The sequence below is a fragment of the Diadema setosum genome, chromosome 12 (assembly GCF_964275005.1).
Source record: "Diadema setosum chromosome 12, eeDiaSeto1, whole genome shotgun sequence".
NCBI lineage: Eukaryota > Metazoa > Echinodermata > Echinoidea > Diadematoida > Diadematidae > Diadema > Diadema setosum.
In genome coordinates this window covers 2,713,481-2,740,240 of record NC_092696.1, presented here as the reverse complement: position 1 = coordinate 2,740,240, position 26,760 = coordinate 2,713,481, and the positions used below count along the sequence as shown (strand labels likewise).

General features: G+C 39.2%; 2 protein-coding genes across 3 annotated transcripts in view; one reads left to right on the top strand and one right to left on the bottom strand.

Annotated features, from left to right (window-relative positions):
* Positions 1-13,451, bottom strand: part of LOC140235961 (uncharacterized) — a 28,317-nt gene extending 14,866 nt beyond the window's left edge. The window contains exons 1-15 of the mRNA XM_072315957.1: positions 13,322-13,451; positions 12,382-12,484; positions 11,211-11,274; positions 10,774-10,884; positions 9,893-10,009; positions 7,060-7,200; positions 6,468-6,677; positions 5,612-5,701; positions 4,802-4,928; positions 3,858-3,937; positions 3,045-3,285; positions 2,501-2,577; positions 1,994-2,043; positions 1,018-1,213; positions 300-410 (exon numbers count right to left, since the gene is read on the bottom strand). Coding sequence (XP_072172058.1) covers positions 300-410; positions 1,018-1,213; positions 1,994-2,043; positions 2,501-2,577; positions 3,045-3,285; positions 3,858-3,937; positions 4,802-4,928; positions 5,612-5,701; positions 6,468-6,677; positions 7,060-7,200; positions 9,893-10,009; positions 10,774-10,884; positions 11,211-11,274; positions 12,382-12,484; positions 13,322-13,451 — 1,848 coding nt within the window. The remainder of the gene's footprint in view (positions 1-299; positions 411-1,017; positions 1,214-1,993; positions 2,044-2,500; positions 2,578-3,044; positions 3,286-3,857; positions 3,938-4,801; positions 4,929-5,611; positions 5,702-6,467; positions 6,678-7,059; positions 7,201-9,892; positions 10,010-10,773; positions 10,885-11,210; positions 11,275-12,381; positions 12,485-13,321) is intronic.
* A 754-nt stretch (positions 13,452-14,205) lies between these two features.
* Positions 14,206-24,436, top strand: LOC140236117 (uncharacterized). 2 transcript variants are annotated; one of them, XM_072316089.1, is made up of 7 exons: positions 14,206-14,451; positions 15,507-15,666; positions 16,205-16,371; positions 17,014-17,088; positions 21,549-21,774; positions 22,696-22,886; positions 23,979-24,436. In XM_072316089.1, exons 2-7 carry the CDS (start codon positions 15,525-15,527, stop codon positions 24,087-24,089), a joined length of 912 nt encoding a protein of 303 aa, XP_072172190.1. In that variant the 5' UTR covers positions 14,206-14,451; positions 15,507-15,524; the 3' UTR covers positions 24,090-24,436. The 2 variants fall into 2 exon arrangements, with proteins under 2 accessions (XP_072172190.1, XP_072172189.1); XM_072316088.1 differs by having other exon boundaries at positions 15,476-15,666.
* The last annotated feature ends 2,324 nt before the right edge of the window (positions 24,437-26,760 follow it).

The window sequence follows — 26,760 nt, the reverse complement described above, 5'->3', positions numbered from 1 at the left end:
AGGAAATGTAATCCCAATCAATCACAAGAAGCCAAATAAATCAACAAATAGCAATTACATCTCTACAATTTACACAAACAAACCTTGAAATAAAAAATATAATGTTATTACATATGACAAGTAGAAAATTCACACAATTTCAATTTTGCACCAACTTCACTTTGCATGAAATGTCCAGAAAATTTCCACCTTTACAGTATTGGTTTATTACTGAAAAAACAAACAAAACAAAAAACAAAACAAGACGAACAGTTAGCCAGTGGTTGATCAATGCGTTTCCAGACTCTAAAGTGACCCACCTGACTGATCCCCTTGTGGAGACCTTCTACCGCACTGAAGAAAGGCGTGGCACCTGAAACATTCCTGGCATCCAGCTTGGCTCCATTCTCCAGCAAGAAGAGAGCGATGTGCTGGAGAAGGAAAGGATGATGACATAAAGAAGGTTATTCACTCAATAGAAACAGTATTACTTTCAAAAATTTGAAAATGTTTGAGCATAGCAAAAATGTTTGATAAATAATGCAGAACTCCAGAACAAGACCTCATATGTCATTTGGCATACATTACGAAACCCTCTCACTCAAATTTGAATATCTAAAATATTGATTACAGCTTTAAAACAGAAAAATATCAGTAAACATTAATACTTGAATGATTACACTTTATAGAATTGTTATTCCTTGTCTTTTGAGTTCTTAAAATAAATATATCTCTACAAGCAAGAGAGCAAAAACTCTTTTAAAGAAATCTCACAACAGATCCACGAATATCAACTTGAATTGGTTTATTTTGGCCTACTCTAAACAAAAGGAAGTCAAGTCTTTTTCAGCAACTTTGTAAATAATGTATGATACAGTGTGAGAGCTAACTGTGTCTTAATGTTGTTTACAGACAAATGGCACTACATAAATGCTGTTTGTCATTACCATAAAGTGTGTAGATCTATCCTTTCCCTACTGTGGACATGATGACAGTAAAGAACAAAGTGTTAGTGGTATGTCAAGGGTAGATACTCACATAGTGACCGTTCCTAACAGCCATGTGGAGACCAATATTCCCAGTTTTCTTCTCCTTGGCGTTGATGAAGCCAGGTTTCTTGTCCTGGAAGAAGACTACCAGTTTCTGGACGGTGTCCATCTCACCCACCTTACAGGCCTTAAAGAAGAGGGCCTCCCACTGGAGGGAGTTACCAGGGAAGACTTGGTAGAGGAAGCTGGTGGAGCAGGGGAAGAGATTTGAGGATTACTGGTAGAAGTTCATACAAGCTGCGGTCACACTGGCACATCATCTTGGAAGTTTGATTTAGAAAACTCTTTGTGAAGTTTGCTGGTCGGGTCAATAAGGCAGCCAAACTTCCTGAAGTTTGGGTCACTGGTGCGCACTGGCAATACAGCTACATGTAATTATTGCAATCTTTACAGCTAATGATTGCAAAGTTTGTTACAATGCACACACATAATGTCCCAATGAGCATGTGGTTCAGAAGTACCGCAAACAAGAAGTGGACTGGTCACTTGACAAACTTTGCAAAGTTTCAGTTGCGTGCGTCCAGACTGCACAAACTTCAATAAAAATTGCTGTGGTTCAGAATATTGTCTTCAGTCTTAAAGGAAGGTTTTGGGGAATTTTAAGGTGACACTGGCAAAAGTTAAAGAACTTACTCTCTGCAAAGCTTTGCGAGTGTGATTGCAGGTACTAAACTGGTATTAGATGAGACATTGTAACACACCCTCACCAAGAGGCCCCTCTAAGAAATGTTACATGTCCTTAAACACAACATAGAAATTAAGTGCTATACAGGTAGTATCTCAAGCCTGGACATATACATTGTACTTCTGTAACACTGACTGGTTTTGGTAGGATTACAAAATATAATGGATTGAACTAAAACAATACATCTTGACACACAGAAAATTCATCATCATCTTAAATTCAATTTGAGATTTGGACACATTGCTGTCATGATAAACATGTCACACTACTGGGTACTTACATACTGCCCGACTTCAACAACTTGTTCTTGGATGGACTTTCAACAAAGATCTAGAGGAGAACATTTCAGAATAAGAATACAGTTAGACATTCCAGAAAGGAATGCATTCATTTATTCCAGAAATGAATGTATTTACAAATTCTAGAAGAGAACACATTCATAGATATCAGAAGAGAAAGCAATCATTGTGACTATTACAGCAGTCACAGATAAATTGAGAACACCGCTAAGTGTAATTCCTTTGAGTACAATTAGAAAGTGCAGTGATACCTGTACAATGGGCATTACTGTTAAGTACCAGTAAATGTCAAAGTACTAAGATATACCTTTATCAACATTCAATATTGCCTGCATTTTCAAATTTGCCACTTCATGTCCATAAACTGAAAATGTTTCCCAAATCTGAAAATGTCACGTAGCATTAATGTCTGATATGAATTTGAAAATTTGAAAATTCACAGGTGGATTTCACACTATCAAACACTGGTAACACATGTTGATACTAACCTGAAACTGAGGATAGTTGGATGGATTCAGCTCAAAAGTGTCGTACAGCGAGACTCCAAGGATCCTCCTCACGTTCACTGAGTAAAAACAAAATAAAGTTGATACAAACAAAGTTAACACATTTCATGTAATAAGCATTGTCATTGCCTTTCCTTACACCTCACAATAAATTGACAACACACCTCAAAAATGAAATTGATTGATTTTATAAGGAGAATTTAAAGAAGAAATACAACCTTATAATAAACAAGATTTAATGTGTTTCAGTTGCAATACAAAGTGTAATTTTAATCCTTGCAGGCCTTTTGCTTTATATCAATATTACTATCATCATCAAAACATTTCTTGTTTGCACAAAATATTTTTTGACATGGTCTCTTCATGCTTTAAGTAAAGGAAAAACAAGCAATTGAGAAATACTGCTCAAATTTTAACTTCCTTTTGTTTTACCATTTCTTTACTGGTTTGGTCTGGTTTTATATTTTGACCCTGCCATGAATACGAAAGAAGATAGAGAGTCCAAGAGCCTGGAAAGGAGACTAACCTTTGCTGGGCCCCTTGCCATGTGTGAAGTCATCAATAAACTCTCCTGTCTCAGCATCCTTGAGAACAATCCTACGATCAATGGTCACACCCTCTCGGGCCTTGCACAGGTAGAAGCCCGAGCCGTTGGTCAAGTTGAGATTGATGGCCAGAGAATGGCAAAGGTCATTGAGACTGACCGAACGAGGAACGGTCAGCATGTCAAACCGATCCTTCATTTTCTTTGAGATGACTTCTCGTGTCTGTGTGAGAAATCATGATTTGAAAAGGAAACTTCATACTGCTCACTTCTCCTTGGAATTAAAAATGCTTCTTTCTTCAATTCAGACTTGCAAAGACTTGAGGTCTTTTCATCTAACCAAAGAAAAGCTACAGAACAAATTGACAAAACATTGAAGGCATTTGAGAACAAAATGTTGTAGATCAGCAGGAAAAATCTATTGTTGGTATTTTTCTTCCCTCTCTCCACCAACCTCATCTCATCACCTTAGTCTTTCTCTGTCTACAGTGATACATAATGCTTCTATCCCCGCAACTCTATCTCTTTTTTATTTGAATATATTCATTAGAAATATATATAAACGTAGATGATATCTATGAATATATCATCTATGTATATTTTCTTCCTATATGTCTCTATATAAACATGCATATATCTACCAATCCCTGTCTCTGTCTGCCTGTCTGCCTCTCTCATTCTATAGTCCCCACTCACCTCCTCCTGTAGTGACGTGTTTCCACCACAATTTATCTGTTCATCTATCTATCTATCTATCTATCTATCTGTCTATATATCTATATCTTCTCCACTCACCTCCTCCTGTACAGTGTCGATATGTTTCCACCACAGCCTGCAGGATTCCACATCAAACTTGGTCTCAATCAGTACCCTCTCTGTATGAAAGCCAAAGTATTAAAGACTGGTGATATACATGCAATAATGACAGATAAAACTTTTTAGGACTGGCTAATTAAAGACCAGTGATGTCCTTGCAACAATGACAACAAATTCTTTGCATGATTGACTAAACAAGGAGATAGATCTCTCATTAGTATGGTCATTTCTCCATCCTCATCATCTTTACATACTCTAAAGCTTGGCTCAAATTTTTTATTTTCAAAGACCCACGTACTGTGCATCAAGCACAATGATCAATATATTCTGAAGTACAATAAAACCCTGCCACTTCATATTAAAGAAATATATAACCATCATTTGTAATAAAGGTGAATGGATGGAATTATACAGGTGACTATTTGTAACCTCACAAGCTTAGAACAAGAACGAGTACAGGAATAGATAAGTACAAGTGTAATTCTTAAGCCACTGTTTCAAGTACACTTTAATAGGCAGGTGCCTATGGGAAATGCGTGTTGGAGCAAAATCAGTCCACCCTCAACGGGTTAACATGCAAGAAGTTAAGAAACATGACAGGTGATCGACAAAGACAATTTTTAAGACAGATAAAGCAATATTGACATAATCAACACACCTTATGAAGGTGCATAATTCAATCTTTAGAAGGTATTAAGCAATAAGTCAACAATTTATTTATGTAAACAATACAAATGAGCAGCTTACATATGAAACATCCCAATGTCTTTATGCCATATTAAAACAAGGAGACTAGATGAAAGTGTGAAGATGGTAGATCTTCAGTGCCTTAGCACACAAAATCTTACACACTGTATATTGTACAGATTGATAATGATGTCAAAAGGGGCAGAAGAGAGTGAGCTCATAGAATGAGAAATCACCTTGGGTACACTCTTCTACAGTCTCTCTCAGCTCCTTCCGTCTCTTGATCAGCTCTACGTCCTCCAAAATCTCTGGCAGCTGGTCCAAGTCATGTGATGCAGCCCGTAATAAATGCTCCAGCTCCTTCTACAAACCCCAACGGGATAACACGGGAGGAAAGATAGACTTTGTGAGTTGGGAGCTGTGATGTATCAATTATAAAATTGATAAATTTGTCATAACACATGCAAGAAGCCATGTTAGATCAAGATGGCAGATCTGCATCACAGACTATTAAACATAATTATGCATCATATGAAATCTGCAGGCACAGATTAGTATAGGCAGCACATCATATGTAGGTAGATGTTGCATACGGTTATGGTGTATGATGTACACATAATATATTGTACTGGATTACATAATACATAGGAGACTGGGACATGATGTAATAAGGAGCAAAGCACTTGAGATTTTGGAGATGAACACTTTGACTTGATGATTCTTATCATTTAATTGCATGTTTATTATGACCCTACAAACATTAAACCCCCAAAATAAAAAATAAATAAAAAAAATCAGGGTGTTACATATCTAGTTTCAAAGATACATCATTTGGAGGTTGCAGCAATCACAGGCTGAAGGGTTGGACTGAGTTATTTGCTACATCATTATTACCTACACATAGTTGTGTGATGTCATAATATATGGTGACTACACTCTACTATGTTCAGTTGTTTGTAAGTTCACATTCGGGTCATCGTAATATAGACATTCAGTGACATAAAGACATAGCAGGAAAGAGAAGGAATTGATTTATCTGGACTCACCAGCCTATTTAGGACACCTTTCGCCTGGCGGAGTTTGAAGCCACACATAAAATACACACACATTGCACAGCAAACAGACTCAGGGTCAGCCTACAGTGAAGAATAAAATGAAACAGAAGACAATCTATATGATATATATATCATTAATCCTGAAATGATAATGATAATGAATAACATTTATATAGCGCTTAATACTGATGTTTCTAAGCGCAAAAAAAGGAAAAAGGACAGAAGTATGCCATTATCTGTCTCCCTTAACTCTACTAACCATTTTCTTGTCTAGTTAATCTATCAAAAAATGAACAATATTTTACCACTAACAAAGTATAGCACAGTCTATGAGACTCTTTATTATGATCTTGTACCAATGGACAACCAGATGGAAAGATGGGAAAATGGACATACTGATGAATAAATTGACATCTGCTTTTATCAAAATTTTCTCTTGTGAGGAATTAGGAAGGTAAGTAAAGCAAAAGTCTGAATGATATCACTATATATAGACAATGATATAGGTTTAAATTGTTCTGAAGGGGAAAATGATTGTGAAGGAGAAATATAGATTTTATACATTACTAGATCTTTGTGTGATCACCCATAAGAGATCATAATTTATCACTATCTTATACCTCATCTCTTCATCATGATCATTTCGAGGGAATAATTTTCCTGGCATCGCATCGCAATTTGCCATGCATTTTTACACCACTGCTACACAAAGTAACTTTTGTGTAGCAGTTTTCTTCCATAGAAGTGTACAAGACACCATATAAAATACTGTTCATCAGCTGACATTGCTAATCAAATCTGAGTTGGAAAATTATTTCCTGATTTTGGAGGACTTTTCATTTCTCACCTCAAGCAGGTCTGAGGAGTCAACTGGGGTGCCGAGGCGGATCATCTTCTCAAAGGTCTTGAGGGCAAGGTTGGTGGTCCAGCGGTCATTGAGGAGGACCTCCGTGGTGAAGGTCCCGGGACAGAAGGCGTTGACCAGCTCACACAGCACCCTGGAGTCTACGAGGTCATCCAGAGCCTCCACATTCAGCTTTTGACCTTCTCTGGTGCTCTGAGGAAGAGGAGGAAGAAGAAACAGAAGATGAAGAAGAAGAGAAAGAAAGCAAGGAGGAGCAGGAGATAAAAAAGGAGTTTAAAGAAGAAAAGAAGAAAAAAAATTAACAGAGAAGTATAGTCAAAGATGAATAAGACCAAAAAAAGAGTACGAAACATAAGTACATATATGGTAATATGACAAAATTTCCTACAACCTTTCATTTTTCAGTGCTGAATTTTTCACCATTCCATAACTTATAAGACTATGGTGGTACACATTTCAAGCAACTTTTTCAAACACAATGTATCTTAATAAAAGAAAAGTTAACAAACCTCTGTTAGTCAAATAAAATGTTTGGCGTGAAAATGTAGGTTTGAGAAAAGGGGGAGGGGCTCACATTCAGCATGACTGCCACCATTTCCAGGATGCAGTCTTCAGGGCGTGGTCGGTGGTGAGGTTTCTTCTTGAACTTCTTGCAAAAGTCTTCTCCAGGGTAACGGATGTGCTTTGGCTCCGGTGGCTCGGGGCTTTCTGATTCCTGGGAGAGGGTAAGGTTAAAGTGATGTCAGTGATTTCAAACAGGAGACAAGTCTGTGTTAGTCATCAAGCAGAAACATCGATTCCTGAAAAAATGCAACAAACACCATAATCAGGGGAGGGTTATTATATAATTTAAAGCATATTCCTGACTTTAAAAACAAACAAACAAACAAACAAAGAAGACAAGATCTGTGGTCAGTAAGATATCAAAATACATGATACATATGCCTACAGAGAAAATACAAGTGTACTATACACTATTGTACAGTTGTAGTGAAGATTTGTCTATTAATCCACAGCTACAAGTAAGGATTGTAAGTAAAAAAAGAAAAGAACATAAATATCACACACAATGAAATAATTGGTGTACACATCACAAAACATCACAAATGCAAATTGGTTTCACTTTAAATCAAACAAATAAGAACAAATCAAGAAAACCTGCATTTTGCAATTTTGTCATGTGGCTAACACTACAAGTTTAGCATTTCTTATGTCTGGTGAAGATAAAAGATTAACAAACCAGTAAAATGACATTAATTTTGATGTTCCACAGCACAACATTTGAAACAAAATTTCTGTGCAAATTCATCATCTCACTTTCAGCTTCATTACACAGAACAAAGTTCTGAACTTTCTGGCACAGTTCTCTATGGCTATGTGATGTGTACATTCATTGTATACTTACATGTTTTATTACAGTCTTTGCAGCCATCATCTTGTGATGAAACTTAAAACATTGTGCACACATTTGATTTTTCATGAGTCGCTTACATTGCATTTACAATCTATAGGTAACTTATAGTGACAGCATTTGTAATGCAGGCCGTTCTATATTATAGTGAATTATCTAACACCACACAGATTGTCAGTGGTACACTATAATGCTATTACACCTCACAATTTACATTACATTTACACTACACAGGTAGCAAATAATATGTTCAGTGTTTGCAAAAAAAAAAACAACAAAGGGAGTATGCACATGCCATGTAGACTGAACGTTACTGCACCAAACCTGAAACAACTTGCCTGCAACTCGCTGCGTGAGCTGGCGGAGAAAGACGCCAGGCGGGTGGAAGATGAAGGGGTGACGGGGGACATGGGGTCAAGGTTAGAGGTCAAATCAAATTCGGGGGACTCTGGGATTGGTTCCTGCTCGTAGTGGTGGGTGAGTGTGGTGTGAGACAAACAAACAGCAAGCGTGACACACAGGCTTATGCACAACAATGACAAAAAAAGGCAGATGTGCATTTCAAGCTATGCGATGTTTGTCTGCTAGAAATAAGAAGCAAAATTAGTGGAAGTGAATATTATACATGTATCATACTCTATGCAGCTACAACGCAGTGGCATTCGATGAATTTCAGTCCATCAAACAACATGATTTTACTAAGTGCATTAACACCTAAGAAATGTTTTTATGCATCATTGTGGCTGCTAGAAAATACATGATGTGCTCAAGTAGACTGTACTAGGGAAGCAGATGAACAAAATATAATCCAAGGTTTTGATGTCATGCCTGCCCTCTTCATCGTAGAAAGCAAAAATTAAATCAAAATCTCTCATCTCTTGATCATAATTCTCTACACAGAGTTGCTCCTTGTTATTAAGTGAGCTCTTTGTCACACAAAACTGTAGAATCAAACCTTTAAGTCCTCAATGATAGGTTAATATTGTGAAATCTTTTTTGATTGATGTTTATCTCATATTTTACTCATTTTAGGTGCCTGTTCTTCGAGGGACGAGATGTTTTTTTCACATGGATCTATGGAGCTTCTTACAACATGTCACTCACAACACAGCAAAGTCGAGCAAAGTGCAAGCTGACAAAATGCATTTTATGGTATAATCAAAACTTATTAAACTGCATTATATACGCTTGAAATATAAACATGTGATAATTTCTATATGAAAGAAGCACACAATACATGAGATAGGAACACAGGGAACATCACACTTCAGACTAAAATGTGCAATAATCAAAGTGCGAAACTCAAGGCAAGTTTAACTTTCTTCTTCTTAGCAAAAATAAGATATGGAAGCTGCTGTGCAAGATATGCATGTGAAAAATTTGAGGTATATAACTACTGGTAAAAAATTTCCATTCATACCAGGATGACGTGGTTTGATTTACATGCTGGTAAACTTTGATGGGATACGTGGTGGTTTATGAGGTTATCGAATTCAAAACTTCAGCTCTAATCAATAACACAGTCTCTACAAATGATGAGAAATGCTGCATAAAGCAATTTTCACTAACCCAATGACTGATATTTTTGAAAGGCATTCAAAAGATTTAATTGTAAAAAAAAAAAACAAAACAACAACAACAACAAAACAAAACAGCATTTTGTTTCATTTTGAATCAAGACATTTAGGATTAATGGACTCTACTTTGTTATTTCCTCTTTGGTATTATCTGGTATCTCTTTTCTTTTTCTTTTTTTTTAAGCATCAAGTTGATATCTGCATCTCTAGTACAGAAATATGGTACTACTTCTTTTCAGAATGGAATGTACATAATTGTATGAGCTGTCTGAGTACATTGGCAATGCAGAAGGCCATGCAAAAATCAGCGGATTACATTGGAAGGCTGTTTGCAACTGGGTTATGGTAGTGTCACACATCAAAAAAAAAAAAAAACTAAGCAAAAAAGCGGAACAGCAAAGAATTGTTGGCTGACTTACTGGGCTTGATGGGATAGCTTCAGCGATCAGGGATCCTCCTCCAAAACCAGAGAGGAGAGATTTGTTGTATTTCACCTTCTTCTTTTTCTTCTTCTCAGGAGGAGGTTTTGGTGTCCACTGCACAGCAGGTAGGATTCAAAAAGTTCAAACGCTATCAAATTCACCAAGAGTGTCTGACAGTATGAAGGCTTCCACTGGTTGATACAAACTTGTCATGAATATATCAACATTCATGCAAACTTCTCGTGGCCATAACTGAACTGGTGAAACTATTCCACAGTAGAAAATTCTAAATGAACACAGAGATCTTACTTGTCCTATAGAGTGTGATAGCCTATAAAATGAACACTGATGAATGCTTAGAGAAGGACAAATTCTTTGCTGCAGCACAACTTGAATTCTTGTCAAGGATACACATGTGTACAGTATGTCATAGGAAAATCACTTGGTGTCTGAAAAGATGTTGTAAACATAAAAGCCTTTCTTTGGCTTCACTTTACAATTCTACACCATTGATGTGCCGATGGTAAGGGAATGTAATGAGGGCCATCACTGAAAGTGGATGAAATTACCTCACTGTGAAGTGTCTTATCAATCTTTATGCAGAACTCTTTGGTGAAAACAGGGGCAGATTTCCACTGACACAATGCTCGGTTTACATTATTAGAACACCAAAGTTTAAACTTACCACAGAGCTGAGCATAAGACTTTGAAGGGAGGTCATCATACTCCCAGTCAATATGATGTGATATAATTGGAGTCTTTTACTTGACTGTACTATCAACCTTTCTCTGACAATTGACATGAGGGCTAACTGACATCAGATATTTGAAGAGTGAGGAATTCTAAGACTCAGTTTGGTAGTATACAGAGAGACTCACCTCAAAGGGCACTTCACATAGGATCTTATCATCACTGTGTGTGAGGTACTCCAGTCGGTCCCAAGTGAACCAGATATCATGGCTGACTAACCTCCACAGCAAATCAAACACCTGAACACAAAGGAAACAATCAACAAAAACTTATACTTCATAGTACATGTAAATACTTAATTAGGTATTAGTATCTCTTGCAGCTCCGAGAAGCTATACTGGGATGAACCAAGGAGGTACTAGGCAAGCCTAGTAATATCTCCTTGGATGAACTACAGTGAGTGTAAGCAGCATGATAGAGGATACACTCAGAAAGTTATGAAATATGATGATGGCAGAAACGGAATACAGAATGAAAACAACTTGAGATAAATAGAAATAGAAAAAGAAGCTTTAAGAGACAAGAAAATGCTTCTTCATTGACCATGTTCCACAATGATACTCACATGATCAGCGTGGCGCATTGCAAAGAGCCTGAAGTCAACGAATATATCCCCTGGTATCACCTCACTGAAAAGGAAATTTAAATAGAATAATAAGTACATATATTTGACTGGTTATTACTAAAACATTCACCTGCTCGCTCAATAAAGAAATTCTGCATCTGGCCAGCTGAAGGTAATGATAGCTCTTGGTAAGAAATCAGTACACAAGCAGTGAGAAGAATATATTCTTATTGTGTATACACAAGCAGGGACTGATTATGATTCTTATACAAATGTGCTGTGTCAGTGGTGTTTCCTTACATCAGAGAAGACTATTCTCCATAATGTGCTTATATCAAGACAGAAACATCAGTCTGTCCAGAGAAGTCTTTTATTTTTTTGACTTTGTCAGCTCTCCTCCGTAGATATTCCATGAAGACAGACGCAGTCTCTGCGGAACATATCCCTGATGACTAGATACAGACCGATCTTTCGGTCAAAAGCTTTTGATGTTGATTCGTTCACTCTATAAGCTTGATATAAAAAAATAATACCATGGTGTATACAGAACATTTTCTTCTGGCAGACAAATTACAATATGTACATGACAGCATTTGGAAGTCATCTGTCTGTAAATGTGAGTCTGGCTAAGATGCAAACAAAGTTTTGAGTTGTTTTTGTCATGAGTTCATTACCCAAGTTCCTTCTCAAACCAAGAAACACCAGTCTTTGTCACATGCTGCATACATATATATATATATATATATATATAAAGAGTTTGTTTGCAAAAACTGATAAGTCCATATTTGCCAAATGGAGATATTTGCGATTAAAGGTCAAGAAAAATAAAGAGAATGATAAGAAAAATTTTGCGTCTTTTGACCATAACTTCAAAAATGTATCTTAACAGATATGTAGTGACCAATACATAATTTAAAAGGTATTATTTTGTACTTTATGACAGAGACCGTACTTCAAAATCTTAAAAAATGGACTTATCAGTTTTTGCGAACAAACTCTTCATATACACTGTATATCCAACATTTTAAAGATTTACTCTTTTTTTAAATTAACCTCTTCCATACTGAATTCTGAAATCCCCATAGACTTAATACACAGGCCACCAGGTTCCCATAGGAAACAGGTTAACAGTTCTTAATTAAGAAGAAGATGACTACTCTATGGTGCATACTTTTCCTTCAGTTCCTTGACAATCCATTCAAGTCTTGTGGCTTTCTGCTGCTGGGTCAATCCATCAAAACTCTGCAGCTTTTTGTTGTCAATTCCAGTCATACCTGAATGCAGTCAAATGAAGAGGAACAGTGAAAATGATTAGTACATTCCTCTTCAAAACACCAACTGGGGCAACTGTTAATGCATTATGACTAAATATTTGCTTAGTTACCAGTTGCCACTTAGTTTTACTATCACTTAGCTGGGTTAGCATCACAATATCAAGACCAAGATTTTCATCTAAATTTACCAATACATGAAGCCATAAGTAATAACACAAATTCTGTGCTACATTTGTATAGACTCTTGTTTTTTTTTTTCTCTCTCTCTCTCTTTTAGGTCATTTGGAGTTCTATTGTCTTTTAAAATGGAGCAGATCTTCCAGACTAGATCACATAAAAAGAGAAAGCTTTTGTTTTTTACTTTTGCATGTGTCCACTTGAGTCTCAGATATGAACTATTAACAAAACTGTCTACATTCAACAACAAGTACTGTAAATGAGGTTTATTATTTGACAAATTTGATAGACAATAAAAATTGATTATAGAACTATAATAATATTATAACATAATATGCAATACCAATAATTGGTATTGCAGATTATCACTTCTTTGAAGTGTTACTGTTAGACTTGTCCTTGATAAGGTTGAGATTACAATCGGCAGGGCCTTTTTTGGTAAGTAGTATTCACGCTAAACAATGCAAAAGAGTTTTGAGCTTCTTGAGCTTGGTAGTTAATATGTAACCGTGTTAATAATAATCTACCTCACAAAGACCTGTCAACAATCACTCAACACTGGCGCGCGCTGACACACATCAAACACAATGTTCAGTCAACAGACAACACATTTGACAAAGACTTGCACGAATCATCATCAAAAAATACACAAAAACTTACTTTGTAACAGCATTTTCAGATTGGTTCCCTGTAGTAGATCCATCAGCACATTATTGAGAAGCATGTCGTATTTGTTGAGACGAAGATTCGTCCAACCCGTGAAGCCATTCATTCGCGTTCGAAGAGACATGATAGAATTATGTTGTCGCGTCCTTCATACGAAGACAAGCTTCACCGTCCGTCCGCTTCTGCTGGCCTGGGCACACGTCTGCCAAAAGGGTAGGCCCTACAAGATCAGAGTTAGAATCACTGCGTGCGATAAACTAACATATCCTTCCCCTGACAATTTAGGGAGAATGATCACAAATTCGCTGTTGTAAAAGCATTATTATGAGAGAGGTGCATCTACAGTAAATGGACATGTTCGCCGTTCGATCAAAACATTGTTTAACCGTTCCTGGAGTCTTGTCGTCATTGGTCGTATGTGAGACAGGTTCGGGTCACTATAATGTACATATTAGCTTTCTGCGTAAACGTACACCAGCAGCTCTCAGTCCGGTCGAGTCATATCTCGCTCGGTACACGTTGTAGAGGGACGGTGACAGGTGGATACTGTATGAGTACAGTGGTATGCCTATGCGGAGGGCGAGCAGCAAGAGCGTCTTCGGGTGTCATGGAAAATAGCAACAAATTGAACTAGGCATGCGCAGTGCATATCACTGTCAATCAAAGTAATTTTTTAACGATAAATTTTCTTATATATTTTCATTTTAATGCATTTTCAACAATTCAAAATATTTTTACTAGGTAGAATATTCCAAATATCTAATAAATGCTTAGAAATCTAAACACTGACCTCAATAGTTTTTTTAATATTTAAAATGTATTTGAATAAGACAGAAATACTGCAGCAGCCAGAGTTCAGTGCATGCTTCACATACTCGCGCAACGAAGACAGAAGCGAGGACTCGAGACACCGTGCACGCACGGCAGGAAACACAGATAGCGAAGCACAAGCAAGGCAGGCCTCGGGCTCCGCCCCGCCGCTCCGTTACCGGTCGCTACCCTGGCTGTAACCGCATCGATCGGCGACCGGCGGCGCCATCAACCCAACAACCTTTTTACAGTGGTTGCAGTGTCTTGGAGCTACCCTGGTTGGTGAGGTCAGAGGCCTGGACATAGAGCTGCAGGTGCAGTCTTACTCTTATTTACCGAGACTAGATGCACTCCTACTTATTTTTTTACACAATAAATTAGAGCGATGCATCTCGCATTGTCAACTTCACACGTGAAAATCGAATCTAGTTTACATGTACACAGCAAACTGTAAAACACCCTAACGTTAGACTTTTATCTCTTCTGTTCACTTTTTTATTTGGTAAGCTCAGTGGAAGATCACAAGATGATTCCTCAAAGTGGAATGATCCTTATCTGCTTATAAGTGTGTGGACTGTGGACATGCTTATTCTTTCTTAACTGCAAAACACGGCCCGAACGCGAAGCGAGTATTAAACTTTATAACTGTGTACAAAGGAGTGCCCGGGGTTAATTCTTTCTCAGCTCTCATGCAGCAGGATACTAAGCAATCAAGTAAACTTTTACTGTTAAATGCATTTCAAGAAAAATCATTTCACTCACTTAGATTCTCCTATAAACACTAACTAGTTACAGAACACTTTAGAAATCTATCTAGTTAGAGTAACCTAACTTACTCGCTTGCCATTGCCACCAAAGTCAGCAATGGAAGCATCTACTACCTGCATGACTACTCTAACCTTACTGTCGTTGGGTAGAATCTGGGTACGTTGATACAACAGATTTAGCAGCAGTCAGTTGTGGTCAATACTGCAAAGGAAGTTGAAATGAAGATATTCTATTCAACTTCAAGTTTGATGTACCATTAGACAATCTTTACATAGCCTGACAATGCCAACAAAGATGCAGTTGAATACAGGTGAATGAGTTTGCATGCCTTGTAATTGTGTCTGAACCTGGTCAAGGCAAACATAAATGAAAGAGAAATGATCTAACAGTAACATTAAACTGTAAAACAGAGTATTGCTCTATTGCACGCAAATTGATTTATAAATATGTAAAGACTTGTTTTAGTAAATTTAGTATGAAATGAAAGCAATTAATCATTCTCTTTGTCCAGCTGTCAGGAGAAAAAAAAAATCAGTGTTTGAATGTTGTTTCTAATCTTCTTGACTGCAGCTTTGCTGGTGTTATGTTGTATGTGACACAGTGATGTAATTGGAGCAGGATGGACAACATGCAACAACAGAGAGACAACCAAACAAACCGCCTCTCAGAAGAACATGTCCAGTCCGCCATCGAAGCAGTCCTAGCTAACAGAATCCAGTCCTATGATGAGTTCATGGAGTCGTTCTTGGTCCTGAGTCCAAGTGAGATAAATGACTCTTCCCTCAAACAATGCTTTTTTTTTATCTAGACATCCAAGCAATTGCAAGAGAAGTGAGATTTTTCCAAGAAATGTAATGTTTTTGTTTTCTTTTGTTTTTGTTTTGGTGATGTCCTACTAAAAATTGACGCTTTTTTATCACACAAATCATTTGTAAATTTGTATATATTGTGATTCTTTGTGACCAATCTTTCTTATAATACATGAATAAAAAAAGAAAATTGATGCTCACTATCATCGGATTATTTGTCTGCTTTTGGTAGGAGCTGCACTACAGTATTTTTCTTTTTCAATAATTGCTCTTCTAATTGATTAGACTGAGCAACATTTCATATCAAGCAATTTATAATTCAATGCTTTATCCTGATTTTCATCATAATAATGCCTTTATTCATCATCTTAGGTGAATCATTTCTTTGGAAGAAATTCTCAGTTACAAATAGGAGAAACATTCATCTTTTGAATACTATGATACCATTTGTAAGTTGACAAAGAGTTTCTCATAAATGTTACATTTTCAGATGATGTGAATGAGTTTGCTTCAAGGAGACAAGCCTCTTCATCCAACCAGACAGCGCAACTGGAGCAGTCAGCTGGGTCTGGAACACAGCCTAGCAACACACATGATAGCTCTGATGCTGCTAATCTCCATGGTAACAAGAAGCAGGAAGATGAACTAGAAGTTGAGGTTGGTCCTACTTCAATTGCTACTCAAGATGATTCTGCTTAAGATGCTGTAGTGTCATGACAAGTGTCTTTTACCCCCAGTTATGTTTATACATCAGAAGAGATGTGGCAATATCAAATTCACCATATCTTTGTGACCACTAAATAATTCGTAATCTTGCTTGTGTTTCCAGAGCAGAGAAAGAAAGAAAGAAATAAAAAAAAAAAAATCATGTCAGCCTTAATTGGTGACAGAGAGTACAACTGATTATGTTTTGTTTTACTGTAGACAAGATGAATGTATTTTCAAAGAGAGAGAGAGAGAAAATGTCTCCATGATTTAGGAAGATGACAATAATAATGTTTACTTACAAATGTATAGCACTCTATCCACACACAGAAAAGTGAAAATGTGTAATTTTCCATCTTTTCAGATGATGAATTTTTTACAATCTTCATTCTAATCGTACACATTTATGTGTATTTGATTTCATATTATGCCAACATTGCTGCAATCTATTCACATCTGGGGATGCACTTTAAACTGGTTCTTGTTTCATTATTGAGAGCTGCAAACATGTTTTCTTTCTTTTTTTTTCAAACTTGATGGTAGTACCTATGTATCTTTTATCGTTGGTTTCCTTTTTTATTTTGTGTTTGCAAGGAGCTTGATCAGGATATCAAAATGGATGGAAAAGCTGATGTGATTTCATCTGGAAGGACAAAAAAGTTTGTACAGGTACAAAGTATTAAGAGAACTGTAATAAAGTTTATCATAATGTGTAGTGTAGGCCTGGATAATAAACGGAAAGATGTTAATTCCGCAAATGCCACGGGTCGTCAGCAGCACACCAGGGATCACCAGTGTTTCGGCCATTTAAGTGCTGTACACCTCCCCCTGGCTGGCCGGTGCTGCGTTGGGATCCCCTTGACAGCACCCCCATGGCATTTCAAAGAAAAGAAAAGAAAAGAAAAGAAAAGAAAAGAAAAAAAAAACAACTTGGCATCAATCACCTCTCCTCACTCCCGAAACACTCTCTCTACACCCCCCTATTTCCACCACCCCCCCCCCCAAGCCTTCCCTACAATCCATGCAGATCCTGTCTTTGCTGCCCCACAAATTCTCCTGATCCACCTTTCCCCGTCCCTACCACCTATTCCCATCCCTCTGACCCACCTCCTTACTGATCGACCAGCATATCCCCTGCACCCCACCTCTACAGTATGCACCTCCGCTCTCCACCCCCTTTTCTCACACTCCTCCCTCAACTCAGCATACCTATCCAACTTTCTTTTCCTTGCCTCATCCATCCTTGTCTCCCATGGCACAGTCAGCTCCACCATTGCTAACCTGTGCACAGACCTAGCTACCAGCACCATGTCCGGCCGAAGGGCAGTTACTACCACCTCCTCTGCCACTGTACGGTTTCCCTCATCCACCCGCACCTCCCAATCATCCCCTGCTGCTAAGATTCCCCCACCATCATCCCTCTGACCCTTCCTTCTCACACTGCATCTCACACCCTCCTTCACAAACCGGATTCCCCTCACCCTAGGAGGCCCATTCTTCTTCCTTGCCTCCACTGCCACCCTCGCCACCTCCGCCATCTTCTTCAACACTTGGTTATGCCTCCATGTATAGGCCTGTAATAGAGCTCCACATGCTGACAAAATGTGCTCTAGTGAGCCCTTCGCCCTGTTGCAAACCCTGCATCCACCATCCTCCACAATGCCCCATCTCTGAAGATTTACTGGAGACGGCAAAACATCAAAGGTGGAACTGATCATGAAGCGCACAGCTCCAGAGGACATTGCCCAAAGGTCATTCCATGACACCTTCCTCTGCTCCACCCCTTCCCATCGGGTCCATGCTCCCTGCACTCCCTGCTGTACAGCCTTGGCAAAGCAGTACTCCTTCTCCTTCTCCTTAACCGCCTCCACCACCAACTCCCTCCTACCCTTCCTGCCTTGCTTGCTGTACCATCTAACACCCTGATGAAACCCGACCCCTTTCCGACCCACCTGAACCACACCCTGCATCTCCTTCCACTTTGCCATTGCCACTGCCTCGTCCGCAGCCTCCTCCGCCCTCCACTTCCTCCCTGTGCGGATCGGTGGCCTAACTCCTGCTATTACCTGGTCCTTTGACTCCCTCATCATCATCACTAGCCTAACCTTGCCAGCTTTAAACTCCTCCACCACTGACGTCATAGGCAATTGCAACCTGCCTGATCTGCAAAAGAATGCCAGATCTGTAAGCATTCTTGGAACGCCTAACCACTTCCGGTAGTACGAGTTCATCTTCTGCTGCATCCTCTCAACCCTGGACACTGCCACCTCGTACACCTGCAGTTGCCACATGATCCGTGGTAGCAAGCCAAACTGGCAGCACCACACCTTCGCATTCCCAGGGATGAGTGTCCTGTCCACCCTCTTCGACCACTCCACCACTTTCTCATAGATCTGAACTCCTCGGTGCCTGTCATTCAACTTGCCCTCATACCACCGCCCAAGGCTCTTTACCCCCTGCTCAGCGACCTGAGGGATATCTTCTCCCCCAATCTGAAAACTCCTTGCGACCACCTTCCCCTTCCGCACTGACACTGAGCGGCTCTTCTTGGCCTTGAACTTCATCCATGTCCAGGCCACCAACTCCTCTAACCTATGGAGGCCATCTTTGACCTGGGTCTCGTTGCCAGACACGATTGTGAGATCATCCATGAAAGCCCTAATCGACGGCACAACCACATCTGCAGCCAGCATCAACCCCTCAATTCTCGGGGCCACACACCGGGTTAACACTTCCATCCCAAGGACAAACAGCAGCGGCGAGACTGGACACCCCATGGGGATGCCTATTTCTAGCGCTTGCCATTCTGTTGTGTAAGTCTGGGTCGTGAATCTCATCCCGAACTGGCTGTAGTAGATCTGCACCATCTCCCGGATCACCCTAGGGACCCAGAAAAACTCAAGAGCAAAGCTGAGATACCTGTGAGGAACTGATCCATATGCATTTGCAAGATCCAACCAGATGACATCCACATCCTCCTTCTCACGTTTGCACCTCTGGATTGACTCCCAAATTATCTGGACATGCTCCGTGCACCCAGGGAAACCTGGTATCCCTGCCTTCTGTATAGAGGTGTCCACAAACTTGTTCTTCATGACAAATGCTGACAACCGCCTCGCTAAGACACTAAAGAGGATCTTACCATCCACGTTGAGAAGCGAAATCGGTCTAAACTGGCCAATGCCTTTGGCATCCCTCTCCCTTGGGATATATACCCCTTCTGCCACACACCAGCTGACTGGAACAATCCGCTCCCGCCATAGCACCCTTAGGATCCGCCACAGCACCCTTCGGACACGAGGACAGTACTTGAACAGCTTGTAGGACAAGCCATTCTGCCCAGCTGCACTGCCAGCTCGGGCCTTTTTAACCACGGCTTCAACCTCCCACAACTTCAACTCACTCAAGTCAAAACTGACCTCTGGCTCCTGTGGCCTCAATAGCCCTGCCACCCCAGTAAAAGGCTCCTCTCTCCTCCCATCACAGTATGTGGCCTTCAGATGCCTCTCGAGCTCTTCCTTCGACACCTCCAAACTTCCTGAAACCCCTTCCTCAAACAACCTCTTTGTGAACCTGTGCGGATTCTTATAGAACTCCCTCCTCTCCCTCCTCCTCCTCCTCCGCTTCCTACACTGATATTCGGCCCTCCTAACATCCGCATACCTCTTCTTCAGGTCCTCATACAGACACTTCAGACTAGCCCTTTCTCCGTCTGCCTGCCTCCACCTACGCCGCAAGCTCTTCTTCTCCGCCCTCAATTGGGCCATCAACCGCTGTCTCCTCGACCCTGATTTTCCAAAATCCCCCTCTACATTCCCCCCACCTCCACTACCCACAGGCTTTATCCCAAACTCTTCTGCACAAGCCCCATAACACAACCCCTCAAACATACGCATCTTCTTTTCAACACTCCCAGCCAATTCCACTTTCAAAACTCCCGCAAGCTTGATGTCAAAAAGCTCCCACTTATCACTTCTCGCCGGTGGCCAAGCAATCGGCTCCTTCCGCTCAAACACAGCATTTAGAGCATGCTGAGGGTCTCCGGCTCTGTGGTCTGAAACCTGACTGGGACCTCCCACTGTCTCACCCAGCTCAGTGCTGGTGCAGTCATGCCCTACTGCCACTCTTCCACAGCTCGTTCTTGCTCTGTGAACTGCCACACCTCTCTTCCCCTTGAACCTCCTCCCGCATCCCGCACACACACCCTCTTGATCTTTGTTCATTGTCGTGAGTCAAAGTACCCGCCCTTTCAGAATCCAGTATGGATTCTTATTCAGCACGACTCAATGCGAAAAAGCGGATGAGGCGGACGAGTAGCCTTTCAGTCAAGTGGGCACACACTCACCAATAGGGGTGAAAACCCCTCCCACTGCCACCCCTCAGCCCTGGCGCACAGCCCTACGCCGCAAATGGGCCACACTTAAAACCGGTAACTCTGAGGGGCCGGTTATTTGCTTGCCATAGCCATCAGGGTAGCCTTCCCTGATGCCCCACCTATCCGAGAACTGTAATAAAGTTTATCATAATGTGTAGTGTAGGCCTGTATTTAGTGATGCTACTGCTGTGCATAAATGGGTTATTTTCATTTTTGGTTTTTAATTGTGACTACAGAAAGAGAAAGTGATTGATCCCATCATCACAATAAATCAACAAAGTCTCAATGGGCGTGTTGATAGTAGCTGAGAGAAATGTAGGCAATGTAAGTTCAGATCTAATGATTTTTAGTGATTAAGGAAATAAACTGCTGGCTTCTGTGAAGAAAGGATCCTGGCATGTAATTGTTCAGTCCTTGTAATCCAAATTAGTGTTTGCAGTTTTGGGGAACCACACTTCAATACGCTGCTTGTCACCACTGAAATTTCCTCATTAGATATGGTTTCTTGGTATATCAGAGATAAAAATAAATGGATATGAAATGAATGGGACCTGGAAAAATTACCTCATTACAATGAATGTCAGGTAGACCTATCTCCCTACATCTGACCTCGATTTGACAAGGTTTCAGATAATTTGCCAAAGAAACGGATGCATGTGTTTTGATGACTTCATTTGGAAATACATTGGCCCATTTTGGATTACTGTTTGTATTGAAGTGAGTTTTGAATCCGTTGTTTTGATTTATTGTCCAGGTTGATAATTATCTTGAAGATGAGCCTGATGATGAAAGTGAGTTCCTGAGTGACGACGCCGAGGAAGAATTGAATTTTGATGACTCCAGCAGCAATTACGTGGCATCGTTTGACAGTGAGCCAAACACAGAGGGAGGAGCAGCGAAATCTCACACACCGGTCACTGTCACCCCAGAGATGGTGGAAAAGATATCAGAACCCACAGAGTTGGGTGAGATGGAAGAAGGTATGGGAGAATCTCAAAAGGATTTGAAAATACTGAGGTCGCCTATCACTTTTGCACCTGTCAGAGAATCTTACATGACAGAAGAATAATGTCCCCCAGCATTATGTATGAAATCTTATACAGTGGACTCCCAGTAGAACAAAGTCCTCCAGACCAACAGGTTTTTTTTTTTCGTCATATCAAAATTTTGTCATAAACAAACAAATAAACAATAAAAAACATAGAGCCAACAACTTTGTGACCTGGATTTTTATTTAGTTGTAACCATAATTTCACAACTGTGTTCATTAGCTAACGGGAGTGCACAGTATACCAGTTTTGCAAACATCACAAAATTTTGCGTGGTGGAAGAATGCTGTCTCCCAACATCATGTCTGAAATCTTATAGTGATACACCTCAGAGTTTTTAAAAAGAAATTGAAAACTTAAGAAACTTGATGTCATTTGAAAATATGCTCCCCTTTTGTATTGCGAATAATGGGTTGGAATTCTAGGGGGTCCAAATGAATTCAGTGGAAATCTGTAGTATTTTTTCTCCCTCCATCATAAAGAAGTTTGTAGTTTTGATATTTTGAGGAAAGGTCTGAATTATCTACTGCCATGATATACCAGTTTATGAAAAGAGTCAGATATGGGTATGCAGCATTGCAAAAGGGACACACAAATTTTAATGACATGGGATTAAACAGAATATCCTAATTGACATAATTAACGTTGAAGTGAGAATTTTTGCCAAGTTTTGCCATTTTGATATATGCCATTATAAAATAGCAGTCCTTCAGCTACATTAAATGTACTTGTACCCACAGATGCGCATGTCTTTGCTCCATACAGCATAGACATTTGAAAATGTTTCTTTTTGCTTTCTCTCATTTGTTTGTTTGTTTGTTTGTTTTTTTTTCTTTGCTTCATTTTGTTCAGATGCTGAAGAAGCAGCATCACAAGACATGCAGTTCGTTGGTCCGTACCCCGGAGAAGCCGATGAGGAGGAGGCAATCTCTCCGTCTCCTCGCCCCTCTCTGGAGTCTGTGCACGTCACACAGCTGCCCCACTGTACCCGCATCCCATCACCTGTTGAGGTTGCCATGGCAACTGAGGAGATTCAGGAGATGGTGGGTACTCACTCCTGAGGAATATGTTTAACTTGATATTATGTGCGTGGTAGCAGATCACCAATAGTGATCAGGGTGGTCCACAAAGGGTTTCACAACATGTCGCTGCAGCATGCTCAAATTCTTGGGCAACATCCTCAACAGCTAGCGACATACTGTGCAACATCCTCAAGAATTTGCACAAGCTTACAATAAAATGTATTCAAACATGTGAAAAACATGTGTGAAACATCAGAAGCATCTAACTACCCCATACTGAGATATTTGTGTGCAAAACATGAGAGAGAACATTGAATGTGAGCAGCACAAAGAGAGATAAGCTGCAAAATATTGCGTAACGTGTGCTCGTGATGTGACTACGCGTACATACAATTTCTGCAATATTTTAAGATTTTGAGCTTGCAACATGCTCAAATTTCAAGTTGTGGACCACCCTGAGTGATGAGATATGAGAGATAAACCTCATTGGTGTGGTATCACTTCCAAAGAGTTATTCTCAGTCTGTCTGATTGTGCAGTATGCTGAAAAGGAGGATGTCTGTTCCTCTGGGTATAGGGGGGTGGGTGGGTGCAGGAAAATTGTTAACATGATAATATGACTGTAGCATGTCCTTTTACATCAAACATTTGCCTAAATGTCAATTCTTTTCCTATGTCACTTAAAACTAATTACCAACAGTAAATCAGGTGTGTTATTACTGGTATATTCATTTACCTCATTCAGTACAGGCATTCCCTGTGTTGTGGCATAGCATTGCAGAAGTGACACAGTGTATAGAAACTTTTACTGCGGCCAAAAAATCATTTTTCTTATCTGAAACGAGATGGAAAATTTGCTAGGTTCATTACCGCGGTACATTGTTAAGTGATAAAGTTATGATTTATTGTTCATTTATTTCCTTCTAAGAAGTTCTGAAACATGCATGATTATATCCAGTCCTGTAAGAGTACAGAAACTAACATTTTGTTTGTGTGTCAGTTAGCTTTGTGGTGCAAAGTAAAATGCAAAAGATGTTTCTACTACTTAAATATCAAAATTTCTTTCATTTCAGTCAACTGCATCATTCTACTTTTATTTCTTCTTTTTTTTCAGGAATCTTCTACAGATGTGGAACCGTTCAGCATCGACCCAGACTTTGACTATGATAATGTAATCTTGACCCCAAAGTGGCAGCCTGGTGATATGGTGCCTCCAGGGAGCTAGCCATTCAGGCTTGAACAGAGACTACATGCTGATCAGTGAATAGATCAGAGGTTGTTTGTCTGAAGGAGAACCTCTTCCAGTGTTTCAAATCTGACCTCATTCTGTGGACACTGTTTGACAGAACCTTGCAGATTCACCAGATAATTGTCTACATTTAAATCAGTGGTTCAAATGTAAATTTGTTTTTTTCTGTATTTGAATTACCGGTAGGCCCTCTTGGCAATGTGCAACTACAGGCAACTCCCATTACAACAAATGTCCTCAGAGCCAGCAATTTTCTGCATTGCATCAAAATTTTGATAAAACCCAAGGGAATTTTGTACCATAGACTTAAAAGATGATCAGTTTTGGACCGGGGGTGGGGGGGGGGGGGGGGGATTCTTGACCCCCACACACACACACTGAAAAACGTTCCACGGCCCCTGTTGTTACATGAAGAATTAGGATTCACAACATGAGAAATGGCCTCTATTGACTGTAAGTGGTTTAGTTCATCTTTTAAAAAAAAAAAAAATTGTTCTGATTAGGATTTGTAGCAGTCAAATTACATTGTATTGCATTTACTTTCAATCCAAAAATAGGGAAAGACAACGTATAGGGATCTCACCAGGACCTTGAATTTCAGAGTATGTTTAATGAATAGGTGTCAGAGATCTTTTGAGTGTGTGAAGTGAAGCATAATGCACAAAGCTTGATTGATGTGAAGCATCTGAAATGCTGTGGTGAAATCTTGTGTCTACAAGTACACAGTGTGAATGGTTTAAAGTTGTCTTTGAACTTAGGGTGTGAGAGTGTGGCTGCTACTTGATTTTTACTCAGTCTCAAAGGCAATAAATGGGAATTCTAGACCAGTTAAGTTATGATTATGATAACATATATTAGCTCACTCATTTGCAAGTAAAAATCAGCTATCAACTGTTTTGCTAAAATAAGCAGAACTTTACAATATCATAACTTCCCTAATTTTTATCTGATATAAATCATCTTTTTACTGTTGAGCTTTATTAAAAAAAAACTTAGACTAACCTTTGACTGATCCAGAATTCCCCTTTAACAAGCTGAAAGCAATTTGTGAGAACTTTTAAACATACCAAACCTGAAATGTTAAAAATAATATAAAGTTTGAGAATTTTGTTGCAATAGTTAATTTATTATGACATGAACAATGTAATGGGCAAGGTTTGAAAAAATTTCAACTCTGCTGATGTGTATGTACTCCTACGAGACTGTATATATTTGTAAATACAACCTTGTGCATCATTCCCTGTGTATTCCCTTTTTGAAGGAGAAATGAAAAATATATTTGTGTGAACTATTTTGTACAGTTTGGTCGTTTTCCATCGAGTATGTGTATAGAGAAACTCCCGCTATTACTGTAACAAGACCTCAGTTTTTAACAGATACCTTGTAAACATACTGTGATGTCATAGAGACCAGTTTCATATTAAAGGGATGGTATAGTATTGGTTTAGATGAGGATTCAGCTTTCAACTTTTTGCCAGATATGTACCGTATGTCCCCCAAAAAACTGCAACGGGACCCTCCGCAATGATATCTTTAAAAATAGTGAATCAATCCAAATAAAATTCAGGGTATGAAACGATAACTCATTGCCCACATCTTACAGAAAAACCCATTCGATTTGCTTCAGTGGTCAAAGAGAAATAAGGAATTTTGTAGAGGATGTCAAGAATATCTTTCCTCCAAGTTCTATTGTTTTCACACACAAAAGCATCGAAGTGCTAAACTTGGAAGAATCCGACTCATGACATGCTTTACAACATTCCACATTTCTCTGTGACCGCTTAACCAAATTGAATGGGGTTTTCTGCAAAATAGAGCCAGATGTTATTTTAAGACTCTGAAGTAGTATTTAGACAGTTTAATCATATTGGGTGTTATCAATGGGAAAATTTGATCATCATTTTTTTGGGAGACATACTGTAGAAACCACTTTACAAAATGTTAAAGAGCAGACAATTCAAAAGGAATTCAAAGCTTATTTGATGAAAATAGGGATTGAAATGTCCGAGATATCCAAAAACAAAGTAAACCTAATAAAAGGTGAATACCACCTCTTTTTAGGATCGCTTTGTTTTTAATATCTCGGCAATTTCAAAACCAATTTTCATCAAATAAACTTTTAATTCCTCTTAAAAAGAAATATATGCCCTTTCATATTTCATGAGAGGTTTCTTTCATATCTCAAAAAATGATTCTCAAAAAACATTGGAAACCTGCAGCCACATCTCAACAGAAATTGTACCATCCCTTAAATCCTTTATTCACATCTTGGACAACTTATCCTAATGCAACCAGCAGAATTTGATCAGAATATATACATGTAAATGAAGATCTTCATCAATTAATATTTGATACATGCATATCTACAGTGAACTTTCAGGGCAGTTCAAACTCAGTGCCCCTGTCTTTGATTGATACTTGTATGTACATCTCTGCTAACCACTCTTTCATTTTGTATGCAGCCATGCATATATAGGGTGAGAACAAAAACACACACATAGGCTATGTATGTTATACACATCATAAATACACACACACACACACACACACACACACACACACACACACACACACATATATGTTTGATTAAATTACATTTGAAGACGTGTCTAAACAATGACTGAAGACGAACATGTATGTCTCTGAC